Below are 20,443 nucleotides of genomic sequence, written 5' to 3' on the forward strand. Positions count from 1 at the left end.
CATAACACCCTATGTTCTTGCTACATCATCTACGCTAATATTTGTCTGTTTCTCTCTTATTCCGAGGTCACCGTAGCCACCAGATCCAGTCTGTATCCAGATCAGAGGGTTACTGCAGCCACCCAGATCCAGTACGCATCCAGACCAGATGCTGGATCAGCACCTAGAAAGGACATCTACAGCCCTGAAAGACAGCGGAGACCAGGACAACTAAAGTACCAGGACAACTTGCTTACCGAGCAAACAGGTCCGTGGATGATGCAATCAACATGGGATTGCACTTCATCCTGCAACATCTGGACAAAACAGGGACTTATGTGAGGATCCTATTTGTGGACTTTAGTTCGGCATTCAACACCATCATCCCAACAGCCCTTCAGACCAAACTGACCCAGCTCTCTGTTCCTAGCTCTATCTGTCAGTGGATCACCAGCTTTCTGACAGATAGGCAACAGTTAGTGAGACTTAGGGAAATTCACATCAAACAGCTGCTCCACCAACACTGTTGCCCCTCAGGGATGTGTTCTCTCCCCTCTGCTTTTCTCCCTGTACACCAACGACTGCACCTCTAAAGACCCCTCTGTCAAGCTCCTAAAGTTTGCAGACGACACTACAGTCATCGGCCTCATCCAGGACGGTGATGAGTCTGCTTACAGACAAGAGGTTGAGCAGCTGGCTGTCTGGTGCAGTCTTAACAACCTGGAGCTGAACACGCTCAAAACAGTGGAGATGATCGTGGACTTTAGGAGAAACCCACCTGGACTTTCCCCACTCACCATCATGAACAGCACTGTGACTGCAGTGGAGTCATTCAGATTCCTGGGAACCACCATCTCTCAGGACCTGAAGTGGGACAATCACATTGACTCCATTGTTAAAAAGGCCCAGCAAAGGTTGTATTTCCTTTGCCAGCTTAGGAAGTTTAACTTGCCACAGGAGCTGCTGAAACAGTTCTACTCGGCCGTCATTGAGTCTGTCCTCTGTACTTCAATAACTGTCTGGTTTGGTTCAGCAACAAAATCAGACATCAGAAGACTACAGAGAACTGTTCGGACTGCTGAAAGGATTATTGGTGCTCCCCTGCCCACCCTTCAAGAACTGTATACATCCAGAGTGAGGAAAAGGGCTCAGAAAATCACTCTGGATCCCTCACATCCAAGTCACCCCATCTTTGAACTTTTGCCATCTGGCCGGCGCCTCAGAGCCGCAAACACCAGAACAGCAAGGCACAAGAACAGTTTCTTCCCCCAGGCAATCTACGTACCTCATGAACAGTTAAATGTTCCCTACTTATGCTTATAAACGTGCAATATCCTTATATTTATTTGTTAACCCTCCATCCTAGAACATTCCTGCATCTCACTCAATCCTATTCCATTATCATTTATAGCACAATTGTTTATACACTTATTTATTTGCCAATTTGTAATTTTTTTTTTTTTTTTTTTTTTTTTGTCTGTGTTGTTGTCTCTGTGTACTGGAAGCTTATGTCACTAAAACAAATTCCTTGTATGCATAAGCATACTTGGCAATAAAGCTCTTTCTGATTCTGATTCTGATTCTTTCTGAGATACAGATCCCCTGTAAAGACCTTGTCTCAGAGGAGCACCAGGACAAGACCACAGGAAACAGATGATTCTTCTGCACAATCTGACTTTGCTGCAGCCTGGAATTGAACTACTGGTTTCGTCTGGTCAGAGGAGAACTGGCCACCCAACGGAGCCTGGTTTCTCCCAAGGTTTTTTTCTCCATTCTGTCACCGATGGAGTTTCGGTTCCTTGCCGCTGTCGCCTCTGGCTTGCTTAGTTGGGGTCACTTCATCTACAGCGATATCGTTGACTTGATTGCAAATAAATGCACAGACACTATTTAACTGAACAGAGATGACATCACTGAATTCAATGATGAACTGCCTTTAACTATCATTTTGCATTATTGACACACTGTTTTCCTAATGAATGTTGTTCAGTTGCTTTGATGCAATGTCTTTTCTTTAAAGCGCTACATAATTAAAGGTGACTTTGACTTTGACTTTTGCAAGGCCAAACAAAGTGGTTTTGCCTTCACAATGAAACACACAGTGTCTATACGACATAGAGGCGGTGATAACAACAATACTATGGTGAGAGTCGGCTACTTTCTTTGTGTGAACATTTGGGCGTAATTTTGCAAATATTCCCACACAGTGACGTAGTCATGTGGGGGCGTGTTTAAACTAGATTTAGCATTAGGAGGGCGTAGATGAGTCTTAACTTTTATGAAGAATATCTGTTTGGATTTGAGACTTTAGTCTTTGCAACTTTAGGAACCTTATCTATTCATGAACAGCTTGTAACACTCCAAAGAGAAAGGAAAACTTGAAATGGCATCATATGATCCCTCCGAGATACATAGTTACAGCTTTCTTGTGTCAAACACAACTAAGCAAAAAAAGTATATATATATTTTTTGCATTTATTTTCGCCATATGACAGAGATCTGATATCCTATCTGTTGTATTTCTGTTTTGCATAAAACTAAAGAATATTCCGTACATCCTATACAGTATTCTAAAATGATCTGGTATTAACTTTAACATTGGGTTGCCAACTTCAGAAAATGAAAATAAGGGACAACTGTGTACTACTACTACTAAGGAACTACTATTCTTTATAGGACAATAAGAGACAGAAAAAGGGACGCTCAAAATATTTTGTCTGTACCACAGTGTGTCATTTCCGTTTCTACACTTAAGTATGTATATTAAAGGTGTATAAAGGGTTTTCAGAAATAATCACATTGGTTTTCACGCATATTATAAATAAAGCATCGGCCTGAATACATTTTACCTCTATAGATTTCTCACTGCACAAGTGATGTAGTAATGAAAGGATAACAACTGAACATCTATGAAACTTCAATCAATAAAGCATTTTTTTAAACAATGTCATTTAAAATCGTAAACTAAAATTTTATTGCAACCATATAGCCTATGATTTCATGAAAATGTATATTTTTCAATTAAAGATAACTTGGAATGTGTGGGTTGCTTCTGGTGCTTCAATTTGTTCTTCAATATTAATGAGATCCAGGCAAGTACACAGGGAAAGTAAACATGAAGCTACTGTACAGTCACATACTGAAGGGCTTGGCGGCAGCGATAGAGGCCAAGTGAGTATCAAGGTAGGTATCAAGGTAAATGCAATCCCTCCAAATGTCAAGAATACCTTACCAAGAAGGCAGTGTTTTGTTAGGGAATGGGGAGGAAAAGTGGGCTTAGTCCCCCTGATGCAGGCCAACTAATTATAGCCAGGGAATGGGAGATGCAAGATGACTTTATCCACAGATTTACTTTCCCATTTGAAATTGCAGTCACCAGTCTGTGCCCAGACCTGGTTCTCTGCCCCAACTCCAGCCAGATTGTCGTAACAGTCAAATTGACAGTCCCTTGGGAAGAGGCAATTAACAAGATCCTTTAAAGGAAGAAGCTGCAATATTCCAAACTTGGCAGCTGAGGTAGAAAGCGGGGCTGGACAGTGAAAGTATACTGTACCAGGTGGAAGTGGGCTGTAGGGGCTTTGTGGCTAGTTCCACTATAATGATGCTGAAGGAGTTGGGCATAGTGTACAGGTCCAGTGGAGTATAGTCAGGGAACTTGCCACTGTTGCCGAAAGAAGTAGCCACTAGCTGTGGCTGAAGCAGATGGACACAGTGTGGGCTGCCAAATGACCATGTAACTAAGTGACACATACCCGGGTCTGATCAGCCTGTGGTGTGCCATTACCCTAACCAAAGGCATTTTTCAACCAGGCTAAAGTTTGCACAGAAACTGGTATCTGATGAACATCAGATAAGGCAACATCCATGAAAGATAAGATGATAATGTACAGCATAACATATCAAAACATCAAGGAAAGTGGATCCCCACCGGATGACTACAGTGAAGAGTTGTATTCTCTTCATCTCAAGCAGCTATTGGTAGGCAGTGCAAATGAACAGAGGTGTGATATGTGCTCTTTCCAGTTTGTGGGATTCATGTAAATAATATAAATGTTGGGGCAAAGCACACTTAAATGGTTGAGAAACCAGGCTCTGTTCTACAGGGGTGCTAGGCGGTGCTAAATACCCTCAAACGAAAGTAAATGCACCCTCAGTTGAAGATGTAAAAATAGGATATCGCCAATCACAGACAAATCTCTTGATATCTTGAACATAATGACCAATCTTTGGCATTTAAGTTAGACAGAATTCATTCAAGCTGTTCTGAGTTCTGCAAGCTCATGAACCCTCTCATTACAATAAAAGAGTGTAGACGTTATGACCAAATTACATATTCATCTATTATAAATTAACTTTGTGAGGTCTTGATTAACTAACAGTGAGTGACAGCTTTAAGTGATATAAAGGGAGCTTTCTTGGCTATAGTTAATCCATTCAAAGAGAAAGAGGAAATATTTTATATTTTACTGAAAAATGGGATACTTTAAAGAAACTGCATAGCCTATGTAAGTAATAGGCCTCAGCTGTTCGATAGTCCGATCTAATCCATTCGGAGAGAATGAGAGAAAAAAAATAATGTACAAATATTTTATTTCTGTAATGCAAAGCTGAATTTCGATCAGCCAGCATACAGTGTCACATGGACCTTAAGAAATCATTCTAATATGCTGATTTATTATTAAAACTATCAATGTTGGCAACAGTTGTGCTGCCACTTTTTATTTATTTATTTTTATTTTTTGGAAATTGTGAGACTTTTTCAGGATTCTTTGATTAATAAAAGTCTAAAGCTGCAGTAGGTAACTTTTGTAAAAATGTATTTTTTACATATTTGTTTAACCTGTCATTATGTCCTGACAGTAGAATATGAGACAGATAATCTGTGAAAAAAATCAAGCTCCTCTGGCTCCTCCCAGTGGTCCTATTGCTGTCACGGTGCAGAGTGCCGTCTCAGCTTCCCCTGTGGTCTGTGTTGTCCTGTCTGTTCGGTAGGATCGTGGTGGGATTGTGTGGATCACAAGCTGATACTTTCCCACCTGTCGCTCGTTCCCCAACTCCCTTATATGTCTCTGCTTTTCTGTCTGTCGTCGTGAGTAGATTGTTTTGTCTTTGCCCATGTTTTGTATGGTTCCAAGTCTCAGTCTCACCTTCTGTTTTCCCGTCTTAGGATCCATAGTTTGGAGATCCGGCAGCGCGAGTGGTCCGCAGTGTGCCGGCCAGCTTGAAGATCTCTGTGTGCGCCAGAGCATTTTTTTATTGTTTATGTTATTTTGTAGTGAGAATAAAGATTCTCCTTTTCTCCACTCTGCTTCTGAGTCCTCTGTCTAGCACACACCCTGACAGAATCTACTCACCATAAATGGATTCAGCAGAGGAAACAGAGCTGCGCAGAGCTCTTCTGCAGCAGGGCTCTCTTCTGGGTCAACAGCAGGAGGAAATCGCAGCTTCTCGTCGCGCCTACCGGAGATCTCCCTCCAATTCAACCAGCTAGTAGAATGGCTTGACCAGCTGCAGGCCAGCCCTTCAGCTGCCCCGTCTGTCCCACCTGCTCCTCACCACGCGGAACCGCGATTTAATCCACCTGCTCCATACTCGGGTGAGCCCAACCTATGTCGGTCATTTCTGTCCCAGTGCTCGTTGACTTTCACTTTCCAGCCTTCCTTTTTCCCCACGCAGCAATCCAGGGTGGCGTTCATCATCACTCTCCTAGTAGGTCAAACGAGAGAGTGGGGAACGGCCATGTGGGACAGCAAGCATGACTGTTGTGCGTCGTTTGAGGCATTCTCAAAGGAGCTGCGCAAGGTGTTTGACCACTCGGCACACGGTATTGAAGCAGCACGAGCATTGTCGCTGCTTCAGCAGGGAGAGCAGTCATGTCCAGTTACTCCTTTCAGTTCCACACGCTCGCCGCGTCCTGTGGCTGGTATGAGAAGGCTCTCTGGGATCACTTCCTCCACAGCCTGGCTGAGCAGTTGAAGGACGAGATCTATTAACTAGAGCTTCCCCCTGGCTTGGATGGGCTAATCAACTTTGCCATTCGGGTCGACGACCGGATTACTCTCCGTTCTCGGCACCGAAGGGAGGGGATTCCCCATGAACATGTCCCTGGGGTCCCATATGGAGCAGCATGTGACACAATGTCTCAACGATGCATCCTCCCGGAGGGGGAGCCTATGCAGATTATGAGAGCATGGCTGACAATAGGAGAGTGACGCCGTCGCTTGGATAATCAGCTGTGTCTGTACTGCGGTGAGGCGGGTCAAGTGGTCTGTGGCAGAGTGACGCCTTTCACGCAAGGGAGAGTGCATGGTGAGCGTCACTACAACTCGCCTGCCACCTGGTGGCCGTTCAGAGTTCCAAGCTTCAGTACAGTTTGGGGGACCTGTTTTCCAGGTTTCGGCATTGATTGACTCTGAAGCGGAGGGCGACTTCATGGATTCCAGATTGGCAACACGTCTGGGGATTTTGGCCGAGGCACTGGCCGAACCTATTTCTGGCAGGAACCTTCGTGGCACCCATCTCACTAATATCAATCACACCACCCAGTTTGTCACATTAACTTTGTCTGGTAATCATGCTGAGGAGATTACATTTCACCTGTACCAGAGGCTTACCATGATTTGAGAGCGGTTTTCAGTAGGTCCCAAGCTTCATCTCTGACTCCACACTCCACACGACTGTGCGATTGACCTGCTGCCTAGCACTTCTCCACCTAATATATACATGATTCTCTGGTAGCAGGCATTATCTGTCCCTCATCCTCTCCAGCCGGGGCGGGGTTCTTTTTTGTGGAGAAGGATGGATCGTTGCACCCCTGTTTTGACTATCGGGGTTGAATGACATCACACTAAAGAATCGTTGTCCTTTGCCATTGATGTCATCGGCCTTCGAGCTCCTTCATGGGGCAACCATCTTTACAAAGTTGGACCTTCGCAGTGCTTATCACTTGGTTCGGATTAGGGAGGGGGATGAATTGAAGACCGCCTTTAACACCCATACAGGGCATTTTTAATATTTAGCTATGCCGTTTGGGCTTTCCAACTCCCCGGCGGTCTTTCAGGCACTGGTCAACGACATGTTCTGGGACATGGTCGATCGGTTTGTTTTGTTTATATCGTCGACATCCTGATTTTTCCCCAGAATTAGCATGATCATGTCCAGCACAGTCGGTTCCATTCCTGGGTTTTATTCTCTCACCTGAAGGTATCCTAATGGATCTCGCTAAGGTAAAGGCAGTTGCTGATTGGCCCACCCCAGATAGTCGTCGAGCGGTCCGGCACTTTCTGGGGTTTGCCAATTTTTACAGGTGGTTCATTCGGAACTTTAGCCAGATCGCCCTTCCTTTGGCTGATTTAACCTCCACAAGAAAACTATTCTGTTGGTCGTCGCAGGCCCAAGCTGTGTTTGAGAACCTTAAGAGTCGATTTATTTTGGCCCCCATTTTAATGACCCCTGACCCATCTCGTCAGTTCATTGTGGAGGTGGATGCATCGGAGGTGGGGGTTGGGGCAGTTTTGTCTCAAAGATCATCTTCGGACGAGAAAATACATCCCTGCGCCTTCTTTTCTCATCGTTTAACTCCCGCGGAACGGAACTATGACATTGGGAATAGGGAGTAACTAGCTGACAAGCTGGTCCTGGAGGAGTGGAGTCACTGGTTAGAGGGAGCGTGATTTACATTTATCGTTTGGACTGATCATAAGAATCTTGAGTACATTCGCATCGCCAAGAGAATAAAATTCTAAGCAGGCTCACTGGGCATTATTTTTTGGACGTTTCAGGTTTACCATTTCTTATCACCCGGGCTCTAAGAATGGTAAACCTGAAGCGCTGTCGCGTGTTTTTGATGCTGAGGCTAGTCCCACCCTCCCTGTGGTCATTTTGCATCCGGAATGGGTTGTGGCTGCGGTCACCTGGGGGGTGGAGTCCAAGGTCCGCGTGGTACTATGCAATAATTGTTCCCACTGGATGCCCAGTGGGTCTGCTCTTTGTACCCGAGTCAGTCCGAACTAGCGTACTTCAGTGGGGCCACTCTTCTAGTCTAGCTTACCACCCTGGAGCGACTCGTACTTGTAGGTTAATCAAGCAGCGGTTTTGGTGGCCATCCGTGGCGCAGGATGCTCGACGGTTTGTGTCTGCTTGTCCAATTTGTGCTGCAGGTAAGGGATCCAGTCGACCCCCAGCAGGGCTACTTCAGCCGTTGTTTGTCCCTTCGCGGCCCTGGTCACCCATAGCGATGGACTTTGTGACTGGCTTGCCTCCATCTAGCGGCAAGACGGTAGTTCTCACTGTGGTGGACAGGTTCTGAAAGGCGGTCCATTTTATACCCTCCCCAAATTTCCATCAGCAAGGGAGATCCAGTTTGTGTTTAGGTTTTGGACAGAGTTCTGTCAACAGATGGGGGCTACTGCGAGCCTATCTTCTGGTTATCAACCGCAGACTAAAGGTCAGGTCGAGCGTGCAAACCAAGATTTGGAGAGAGTCCTGCGCTGTGTGGCATCTGCTGAACCGTCATCTTGGAGTTCCAGGTTGATAATGGTAGAGTATGCGTATAACTCCCTCCCGGTCTCATCTACGGGTTTGTCTCCCTTCCAGTGCTGTTTAGGCTTCCAGCCACCTTTGTTCCCCTCTCAAGAATCCGATGCTGTTGTTCCCTCCGCGCATGCGTTTATTCAGAGATGCCTCCATACTTGGAGGATTGCCAGAGAAGCCCTCACTCGGACTGGCGAGAGGAACAAGGCATCTGTGGACCGTCACCGTACTAAGCCCTCACTTTAAATGTGTGGTCAGAGGGTCTGGTTGTCAACTAAGGACATTAACTTCAGACTGTCCTCACATTAACTGGGACCCAAATTTGTTGGACCGTTTATCATCGCCAAAGTGCTTAGTCCAGTGTCAGTACGACTCAATTTGCCCCCTCAGTTTAGAAGGATCCACCCGGTTTTCCACTTTTCAAAGATTAAACCCGCCTTTCGCTCCCTCTTTAGCCTCTGACCTCTGCCCCTCCACCTCCTAGGCTCATCATCTGGGCAATCAGCGCTGATCGCGGCGGGGTTGTGCGGATCACAAGCTCCTTCTTACCCACCTGTCGCTCATTCCCCCACCTTATATGTCTCTGCTATTCTGTCTGTCGTTGTGAGTAGATTGTTTTGTCTTTGCCCATGTTTTGTATGGTCTCAGTCCAAGTCTCAGTCTCACCTTCTGTTTTCCCGTCTAAGGATCCATAGTTCGGAGATCCGGCAGCGCGAGTGGTCCCCAGTGTGCCGGCCAGCTCGGAGATCTCTTATTTTGTGTTTTGTGGCGAGAATAAAGATTCTCCTTTTCTCCACTCTGCTTCTGAGTCCTCTGTCTATCACGCACCCTGACAATTGCCATTTGCAGAAATATACCACTCCCGGTAAGAAACAACCAATCAGAGCTGTGGTCCGTAACTTATTTTGTGTTCAAAATTTACAAAAAGTGAGTACAACATGAATCCATTTTCCAAACCATGTTTTTAGCCTGTCCTGAATCACTAGGGTACACCTATAATAAGTGATTATATTAAGACTGAAGATTATACTAAAGATTATTTTAGAATGCTTTGAGTAGGTACCGTAGTGGAGTAACCCAGTATCTTTGTGATTCTTCATAGACATAAACAGAGAGAAGTAGCTCTGGCTAAAATATTCTTCCACAAGACACAAGCAGTTCTGTTTACTAACAGCAGCTTTAAAAGGAATGATATTTATTCAAAATATAAATATGTTCTAACAAATTTAAATCTTTGCTATCACTTCTTATCTGGATAAACACATCCTTGCTGAATAAAAGTTTTAATTTCTTAAAAAAAATAAAGAATAAAATGTACTGACCCAAACTTTTGAACGGTAGTTTATAATGTTAGAAAATATTTATATTTAAAAAAAATGCTTTTCTTTTTATTCATCAAAGAATCCTGAAGAAAACTATCACAGAATACATACATACTACTACTACTACTACTACTACTACTACTAAATATAGCTGCAAGCAGAAATTAACTGAAGGGCAGAGTGATCAGTCACAACTGTGAACATTCTGTACTCCAGGTAGTGTTGCCACTTCTCTAACGGCCAGATGACTGTTAAACACTCTTTCTCGGTGATGGAGTAGTTTGTTTCTGCTGGGTTGAAGCTTGGGCTTGCATAAGCTATAACTTCTTCCATTCCTTGCTCTTTTCTTTGGGTTAACACAGCTCCTAAACCCGTGCTACTAGCGTCTGTGTATACTGTGAAAGGATGTTGCAGATTTGGATGACTGAGAATGGGGGGTGAAGACAAACATGTCTTGAGCTGCTCAAATGCCTGTTGACACTTATCGGACCAATTAAATGTTTTCCCTTTCTTTTTCAGAGCATTTATGGTTTCTGCAATTTTTGAAAAATTCGGCACAAATCGATGGTACCATTCGGCTAGTCCAAGAAACCGCTGTACCTCTTTAAGGTTGGTGGGTACTGGATAAGACCGAATGGCCTCAACTTTGCTTGGATCTGCCATAATACCTTTAGGATTCACAACATGGCCAAGGAATGAAATTTCTTGGAGGCAGAATTAACTTTTTTTTCAAGTTGATGGTCAAACCTGCTTCTTGTAGCTTATGGAAGACAGTCTTGTAGATGCTGATTTAGGTTTGATGAATAGATGATTATATCATCTATGTAAACAAAACTCCTCGCAATTTCCCCAATACCGTCTCCATTAAACTTTGGAAGGTTGCAGGGCCCAAAAGGCATAACGTTAAATTGGAAAAGTCCTGAAGGAGTGATGAAGGCAGTTTTTGGTTTACTTGAGGGGTCTATGGCCACTTGCCAAAATCCACTGTTGAGATCTATTGTGGAAAAAATTGCTGCCCCTGAAATTGATTCGAGAATCTCTGTAATGTTCGGCAATAGGTAAGCATCTGTTTCGGTAATGGCATTTAACTTCCTGTAATCCACGCAGAATCTCATGCTGCCATCTTTCTTGGGGACAAGAACGACTGAAGAAGCCCAACCCGAGTATGATGGTTCCACAATTCCTGTCTTAAGCATCTCTTCCAGTTGTTTGTTTACCAGAGCTTGCCTGAGAGGAGACATGCGGTAAGGTTTCTGTTTAATGGGTACTTGCTGACTTGTGTAGATGTAATGTTTCAGAACATCAGTATGACCAAGTTGAAGTGTGCATACTTGAGTGTTCCTCTCTAGAAGTTCCTGCAATTGTTGTTTACCATCAGCAGGTAAGTGGGCATCATTCGCAGCCTTTTCAATCAGAGTTAAGTCAGTAATCTCAGGAGATGGTAACATGAGTGTGGATTGAGGAGGTATAGAACTTAGTAAGGGCAGACTCTGCAGCTTTCTTTCATTTCTTTGTCGTTGGGATTTGCAACTTGCAGGCACATTAGCATTTCCATGTTGAAACAAATGTTGTTCTCCTGGATTTGACTTGAAAAATTATTGTCGGTCAATGACGTTGATTTGCATGCCACTAAAAATATGAAGTCCAAACCCAAAACTACTGAATAGGCGAGGGTCTTGGAAGAAAGGATAGCAATGGGTAAAGTAAAAGAATGATTATCTATATTAATTTGTTGATGTATCCATCCTAAAGGAACTTCAGCTTCTCCATTTGCCAGATACAAAGGTCCCAAAGTCCAAGGTTGCAGTTTCTCATGTGGGGTAAATTTTTTCCACACCTCCTCCTGCACCATACTATAACTTTCCTATGTGTCCACAATAGCTTTTCCTACCCAAACACCAATGCAGACAGGCACTATTAACTGTGGCGGAAGGATTGGAGATGGAGATGAAGGTATTTTCGGGGTTGTTTTCAGTTTAGGTATGGTTGTAGCAGTTGCAGCATTACTGGTTGGTTGGCTGCCATGTTTGTGAGTTTGAAATGCTCTTCTTTTACCAGGTGGGTACACAATGGTGCTGTGGTTTCTCAGGAGTGGATGAATAATGTGGACAGTTTCCAGGTGCATGATATCCTTTACATCTCCAGCACTGTACAGAAGATGGTTTGTCAGCAGTTCTGTTTGTGGGCTTTTGTGGGTCATCTGGGAATGATGGTTTACTCACACAAGTTGCATACTGCTGTTGTTGCTCGTAGTCCTTCTCCAGTTGATGACCCAACTTTACGAGTTCTTCCACTGTGGTGACACGACTATGTAACTGACTGGCCAGGTGAGGTTTTATGTTCTTGAGAATCAATTTAACCACCTCCGTTTCGGTCAAGGTTGGTTTCCACCGTTTGCAGAGGGCTCTATATGTGAAAGCAAAATCTTGAATTGTCTCCTTTACTCCTTGTGTTCGGGTATGAACTCATTCCACCAACTCATCTTCATAATCTTCTGATAGAAAAGCATAAAGAAATGCATTTTTAAACTCATCCCATGTGTTTATGGAAGATCTAGCGACCTCCCACCAGTCTCGTGCTGTGCCATGTAGGACCGTGCGAAAAGTTGCTAAAATGTCAATGTCGGCAAGAGGGTGTAATGCTTGGAAGTCTTGACATCGTGCTAGATACTGCAGTGGGTGAGTGTCATCAGATGATCTTCCAACAGTAGGAAAAGTCAGTCTTAAATGGTCACGTTTGATGGCAGGAGTTAGTAGATGTGTTGGACTTACTACTGGTGCAGCAGGTACATTAGGTGGGGTTGTAGATTAGGACTCACATTTTCTTTCTATTTCCACCTCGATTGTTTTGAGGCTGTTCATTTCAAGTTGAAGTTCAGTTATCTTCTTGTCTAGTTTATTCATCTTGATGTTACCTTTGGTAACTTCTGCAGTGAGTTGCTCAAGCTCTTTTTGAAAAATTTGCTGGGTGGTCTTGATATCCTGCTGTAACTCCAGTTGTAGTTGTTGCACCATAAAGAGAAATTCAGTACCCATGGTAGCTTCAGTTTTTTTGTAGTTTCTCTGTTAGTAGCATTCTCATGGCTTTAACTAATTGATCAGTCTCGGTTTCTTCTTGTTGTTCTGTTGCAGTTAAGGTGGTGAAGAGTTGCTGATGGTTGGACTCCATTTTTACAGTCAAAGCATCCAGTTGCCCACCAGTGTGTGAAATCAGTTGTTTTAGTTCATAGGTGAGTTCACTTACAATCTTTTCTTGATTTGTTTGACTTTCAAATAGACAATCCCAATTCCCTTGTAGTTGTGTAGTAAAATGTTGCATTTCTATTCCAGGCGTGGGAAAGAAACCAGGTAGGGAACCAGGTAAGCCATGTTGTATTTCTGGAGAAGTGGTTTCAGATGAGGTGCACAGATGCATAGGATCTATTACCTGCTACCAGGGTTGGCCTTGGTCAAGGAGGTTGTCAGCAGGTGGTGGTGGTGTAGAAGCAAAACGTCCCTGTGGAAGTTTGCTGGGCAGTGTTGGTGAGGGGTAGAAAATGGAAGGGCTTGGCGGTGGGTGAGTGTAACGTTGTGCATCATGCGGTTGCCCCGGGTGCCCACTTGGCATAGGGATGTCTTGAGGAGGATCAATATCCACCAACTTGGACGGGGAGGGTGGTTTTGTGGCCATATGTATTGTGTGTATCAGTCAATGTATAAAAGTTCAATAAAGGTATTTTTTATCAATTTGTGTGTGTGGTGAGTATGTAAATAAAAAATAATAATAATTAAAAATTTAACGCACACCCTTACACAAAAGGTCACAATTTTCAAATGATTCCCCACCGCAATTACCAATAGGCCTACACATTAAATTTTCTAGCATAGAAAATCACTTAAATTGTCCATTAGCTTAGAAGCCACACCCTAAAGCTTATCATTTCACCACTTATCAAAAACACTTATCAAAGGCCTCAAAAATAACGGTCGGTTCCAAAATCAGCACCACACAGTTATAGCAAAAAAAAAAAAAAACGATTTCTTTACATGAAAATTATAAGAAGTGATAACAATAACAACAAAACAACGACCTTCATGACCTTTCTGAATCTAGCTCACATGGACAGTCACCGTAGGGAAGGAAAGCTTTCAGGTTTCATCATGAAATATATTAATTTGTGTTTTACTCTAAAATAGTGTAAATAAATGACAATGAGTCATATTGGCCTGTGGGGGTGTTGAAGGCCATCTTCAATTCATCCCTATGTTGGATCCGCACGAGATGGTAAGTGTTGCGTAAATCTAATTTATTAAAAATGGAAGGCCCTTGTAGTAACTTGAAAACAGTGGCCATGAAAGAAACAGAGTATCAATTTTGAACCGTACATTTGTTGAGACCACGGTAATCAATACATTGCCCCAGCCGGGGAAGTCTAGGCACGGATGATCCCAGCTTCCAGGGATTCCTTCATGTAGGTATCCATTGATGTGTGCTTGGAAGAGGACAAGGAGAAGATCCTACCCCTGGGAGGGCAGGATACAGGGAATAGTTCAATGGCACAGTCGTAGGGGTGGTGAGGTGGTAAGGAGGTGGCCCGGGACTTGCTGAACACTGCCTTTAACTGATTATAGGAACTGGGGACTCGAGACAGGTCGACAGATTCTTGAAACTCTGAACTAGAGGCTGAGGGACTCAGGCAGGTGAGATGGCAAGTGGAACCCCAGCTCAGAATAATGCCAGCGGAACAGTCGATCCAGTGATTATGTCTAAATTTCAGCTTATCAATTCATTAACACTATTCACAGAAATCATACAACCTTCCCAAAATCATTCAAATTTATATTCACAAATTCAAATAATAGACTCACAATCCTAAGAATATCTGAAGGTACAAAAAAAAAATTGTATTATACATTCAAGTCAGTAAGGGTCCCTGTTCGGGTGCCACTTATGTAACGGTGGCACGCCCTTGCAAAAGGATTTTTTAAATTAGAGACTTGACTCATTAGCGTTACTAGTAATGTCCATTTCCACGTAGATCAGATGAAAGATTCATGCAGTGAATGAAGAGAACCGTGAGCTATGACTGTCTGCTGTCTGTCCCCCGCAGTCTTTATGTTTACCATCCCTTCTCTCCATATCCTTACCGCTTCCTTTTCATACCCTCTGCCTCATCCTTTATCTGTCTCCTGATTGGTCACTTCAGTTCATTCATGTGATCGTAATTAAAAGGTGCAGGTTCGTCACGAACTTGTCACAGAGTGTGCATGCATTACTCCGGGATTTTGGTTTGTTTGAACTCAGAGGGAGTGTCAGCCACAGCAAAAAAGTTAACATCTTAAGTAATGTGTGTCCCCCTCAGAAAAGTTTTTAGGCCTGGAAATTGTTGTTTTAAAATCGCATGGCATTTCCATGTTATTCATGACCTTACAGACCCTATAAAAGCAAATGATGCACGCTCTTAATCACTTAAACCACCAATGTTAGTACACCAATGTGTCTAACGTGAATGTGATTGCGCGAGTGCTCCATTACCTCTCCCTTCTGTAATCAGGTGCCGGATCCGTTGCCCCGCTTTGTTCCAGGACCTCGCAATTTACAAATTAAGCACTGGACATGACCCACATCGCTAATGCACACAGTGTTGCCTTGGGATTGCGCGCTAGTGACAGAAACGAAGAGAAGGCTAGCTGCCCTGCTGTGCTAGTAAAAATGCTGTGTGAAAATGCTAACTTTGGAAAACAACTAGCCAAATTGGCTAGTAAGCAAAAAAGTTAATGTCAAGCCCTCTATATTTATATATATATATATATATATATATATATATATATATATATGTGTGTGTGTGTGTGTGTGTGTGTGTATGTGTGTGTGTGTGTGTGTGTGATAGAGAGAGAGAGAGAGAGAAAGAGAGGGTGTGAGAGAGACCTATGTGCACTTACCTTGATGTACAGTATCTGAAAAAAATCTAAATATGCACATCATGCTCTCAGAACTACATGGAGTAAACAATAAAAAAAAGAATTGTGTTTATGCACCTGCTTCCTTTTGATGGTGAAAAGTACAGATGGCCTATATGGAAATGCTCCTCTTTTCTTGATGGTAAAGCCAGTTTAAAACCTTAAAGGGGGGATGAAATGCTCGTTTTCACTCAATATCCTGTTAATCTTGAGTACCTATAGAGTAGAACTACATCCTTCATAACTCCAAAAAGTCTTTAGTTTTATTATATTCATAAGAGAAAGATAGTCTGTACCGATTTTTCCCGGAAAAACACGACCGGCTGGAGGCGTGACGTGTGGGCGGAGCTAAAGAATCACGAGCGCGAGTAAGCTTTTAGGTTGAGAGCGTTTGGAAGCTGTGACAGCTGTGAAGGCTGAAACTGAATGAGAGCTGCAGCAGCAACGACTCGCTCCGAGCGGGGCTCGAACCCGGGTCTCCGATGGGAGGCGGACGCACTAACAAGGAGGCAGAGATATTTTAAGCAGTTTTACTCACCGCATGCGGTTCCAACACACGATCGTGACCCTTTTTCGTTGGGACTGCATTATCCTTAAGAAATAAATGATGTGCAAATCCAGCGTCAAACTGGGCCTTGTTTGTAAAACAAGCGTCTTCGAAATGCAGGGAACAAACAAAAACACTTGCACAACTCCGTTGATGCTCTATAAAAATAAACTCCATCCACTGGTCCCTTAATGCTGTTTTTTTTTTGGTAATCTGTGCAGGGTTGTCTTGCCCTGGCAACCAAAAACACACTCCTTTTGTGACATTTCGCGAAGCTCTCGCTCTGGTCAGTGAATGCCTGTGCTCTCTCAGTGCTCTGCTATACGGGAGCGTGCGCTCTTCCGGCAGAAGTGCCCTTATAAGGAAATTCCGCTCCATCTAACGTCACACAGAGCCATACTCGAAAAAAACTTTCCGAAACTTGTGACAAACCGGAAGGAGTATTTTGGGAACAAAAATACTCCTTCAAACGTACAACTTAATTTTTGAAACTTTGTCCATGTATAGCATGGGAATCCAACTCGTTAACAGTGTAAAAAAACTCAGTATGCATTAAATAGCATTTCACCCCCCCTTTAAAATCCTGTAAAAAAATCTACTTCGCATCAAATTTATGAACAATGTATTACAAACCAAAATGCAATACCAACTTCAAATAAGCTGCAGCTCGCTGGAGGGGTCACGCTTCATAATCATTTCTAAAACTTTGGTACAAGTCAAGCCCTTTCTCGTGTTGCTTGCTGCTTTTCTCACCATTGAATATCCAGCACGATGGCATGCAAGTGTTTAAATCCACGTACTTTGCTTGTGTTTAGTCTATTAGCTTGTTAAGTCTGACGTCACGTAGCAGCGCTTCCATGTCCAGACGCTCTATCAGTTACCACGAGAAAACAACAAAAGGTGCTAATATAAACTCACAATGTGATAGAATACTAGCGAAAAAGTTATAATATTAACCTTAAACTCCATACCGAAGTACCAGATAGCCAGACAATGAAAATATAAATAAAATATATATATATAAAAGTTATTTGTGTTTGGGACGCTGTGAGCACGGAGACTGTAGTGTATATCGTAAGTTTGAAAGCGTTTAACTTAAATTAGCAATATTAATAAACAGTGCTCATAAACGGCTGCTGAGGTCATATTCTCAAGTGAAGCGAGTTGAGGCCTGGACCCAGAAACAGCGCTTCTTACATCATCACTTAACAACCGAATACTTTCACCACCGTTAAAAGGCAGCAGGTGCATAAATACACTTTTGTTTACTCCATGTAGTTCTAAGAGCTGAGGTGTACATTGTGATTTTCTGAAATACATTAAGGTAAGTGCGCAAAGGTCTCTCTCACACACACTCTCTCTCTCTTTCTCACACACACACACATACACACTAAATATAATATGCTGTTATACTCCATATAGCTTCATATACAAGTCAGAAACTAAACTTTTTTTGCACAGGCCTATCTAAATGGTTAATGGTCCCACCTAGTGATCAACTGTAAAAATAACAAATGTTACCTCTTCCCAACAGGGAAAACCACCAACAATCAAGAATCTCACACACACACACAAACACTATAATTTGCTGTTATACTCCATATAACTCCATATACAAGCCAGAAACTAAGCTTCTTTTTTTTTTTTTCATAGGCCTATCTAAAGGGTTAATGGTCCCACCTAGTGATCAACTGTAAAATTAACACATTTTACCTCTTCCCAAAAGGGAATACCACAAACGATCAAGAATGCATGATTACATGGTGTCATGGCTTTGCAATCAAAAAATTTAGTTATAATGGAAGTCAATGGGACAAAAACAGCCACCAACAACAAATTAGGGAGAAAAAACATTTAATCTAATGTTGCACAAAAACTAAAAATGCATCAAAGCCAATGTTGCTACTAATCTTTGACATGCCTAAGACTGTTATAAAAAGTAAAAAAAAAAAAGCCACAATTACTTTTATATTGAAAATAAGTCATTTTGCGTGTTTTCCCCCCCAAATCAGTGACATAATTTATGAACTTGGCAATTAAAGAGTTAAAATCTTGGATTTTTTAAAAACATTTGGTAGTTTTGATCAGGACTGGGGTTGATTTAACAGATTTATGCAAAATAAATAAATAAATAAAAAATGAATCTGATACATTTTTACAGCAGTTTAATTGAGTGGATGTTTTCATCCCGAACAACTCGAAAGGGTAGTGAATTTGAACAATCCACAAGGGTTAAAAACATATTAATAAAGTTAGAAGTTCAAATGAAGTTGAAAGAGATGTGTTTTTAGCCATTTCTTGAAGATGGCTAATGACTCCACAAGGAGGATACAGTTAATGTAAAAGTCTCTGAAAGTAATTTTGTGCCTCTTTAGTATGGCACTATAATGTGTCGTTCACTTGCAGAAGGCAAGCTTATAGTGGGCACATCATTTTGAAGTAGCGAATTAAGGTAAAGGGGTGCCAGTGCTGGTTTTGTAGGCAAACATCAGTGCCTTGAGCAGCTGTTGGTAGGCAGTGCAAATTGCTAAACAGTGGTGCAATGTGCTCTTTTCAGTTTTCAGTGGATTCTTTTTTTGAAATAGCAATGACTTACAGTGATAACCATAGCAACAGAATGGACAAAGTAAATGTCAAAATAGCATTGGAAAATGTGAAAATAAATAATAATAATATAACAATAAATGATTTATGAGAGTGTTGTGTCATTTGGACAGATTTATAGATAGATTTAGACAGATCAGGTAAAATGAGCAAAAAAATAAAATAAAATAAAATAAAATATTAATAATCTTAAAGGTTTAAACTGAAAAGTCAAAATTATTAAATGTCTCCAATGGCAGCAGGGTCACTACTTCATCAAAAATATTTTATTTTATAAATGAAAAGTGCATCTTACAAAAATAAATAAATAAATAATATATATATATATATATATATATATATATATATATATATATATATATATATATATATATTATTTAATAATTTTAAAATAAAACATTAATCCTTACCCTGGGTTGCAGTAGTTGGTTCAGGTTTTGGAGATGAGCCTATTGGGGGAATAAATAAATAAAGTAACAAATAACTGTTATTGTGTGGGCATTTGTTAAAGTTGTTGCAATTGCATTTTGTATAAAGCTACTTATATTAGAATATAAAATATAAATTAAAACTTAAAGCAGTGTTGTTATGTTTAAATAAACTCTTTTGACTTTAATGATACATAAATCTTTTGCACACTTATCCTATTATTCAGTTATACCACAGTCACTATCAGTTTGTGTGAGTTTAAAAATGAAAGAGACAAAGAAACACGTTTTGCTTAGACAATGCACTGCCTGTATTGCAGTCCAAAAAAATTGCTGAAAAACATTAAATGTGACTGCACCTTAAAGAATTCAAACTCCACCGAAGAACTGTAACAATTACCAAATTATAGTACTTCACAGACTCACTTCTCTGACATTCCACAACTTCACAAACACCCATTAAGCATGTGTACCTATTGGTATCTGGCAAATCCAGTCATTAAAGGATTCACAATCACGATCATTCCACTTGCGTCCATAATAAAAGCCATTTTCTGCACAGTGCTCTTGATTGTTATAGTTGTTTGGTTCTCCAAACCCCCAGTTCTCAAAATCCGACTAAAAAAAAATATATAAACACATATTTAGACACAGCAGAACATAATGCAAAATGGTCTGGGTGGGTATGATAAAGTAAAAAATTACTTTCATTCCAAAAGCTCAAATCATATCAGATGTTCACATTTATAATTATTGGGTGAGTTGCCATGTATTAAGCTGGATAATGTATAGTTTGCCAATCATTTTCACACACACACACACACACACACACACCCCATTATGATATTTATATAAATGTGGTTTTATTAACAAAGTTCGGGAGAAGCACGATCAGATAATCATCCAATTGGGCACAGGTGCATCTCGTTTAGCTAATCATCTTAAATAGCACACAAGCATATATGTATCCAGTCTTCCTACCTCCTGTCCCACGACAGTTTTTTTCGGCATCCCTCCTCCACCCCAACTCCTCACTTCTAATCTATTTATCCCAAATTGGGGATAGGGGGAGTTATTTGGGTTTGGGCTGTG

At 41.8% G+C, this 20,443-nt stretch overlaps 1 protein-coding gene across 2 annotated transcripts in view; it reads right to left on the reverse strand.

The window, feature by feature from the left end:
* Positions 1-20,443, reverse strand: part of mrc1a (mannose receptor, C type 1a) — a 179,961-nt gene that overhangs the window by 97,091 nt on the left and 62,427 nt on the right. For both annotated transcript variants that reach the window (XM_052603131.1, XM_052603130.1), the window contains exons 15-16: positions 19,825-19,969; positions 19,334-19,372 (exon numbers count right to left, since the gene is read on the reverse strand). In XM_052603131.1, coding sequence (XP_052459091.1) covers positions 19,334-19,372; positions 19,825-19,969 — 184 coding nt within the window. The remainder of the gene's footprint in view (positions 1-19,333; positions 19,373-19,824; positions 19,970-20,443) is intronic.

The sequence above is a fragment of the Carassius gibelio genome, chromosome A7, assembly GCF_023724105.1.
Source record: "Carassius gibelio isolate Cgi1373 ecotype wild population from Czech Republic chromosome A7, carGib1.2-hapl.c, whole genome shotgun sequence".
Classification (NCBI taxonomy): domain Eukaryota; kingdom Metazoa; phylum Chordata; class Actinopteri; order Cypriniformes; family Cyprinidae; genus Carassius; species Carassius gibelio.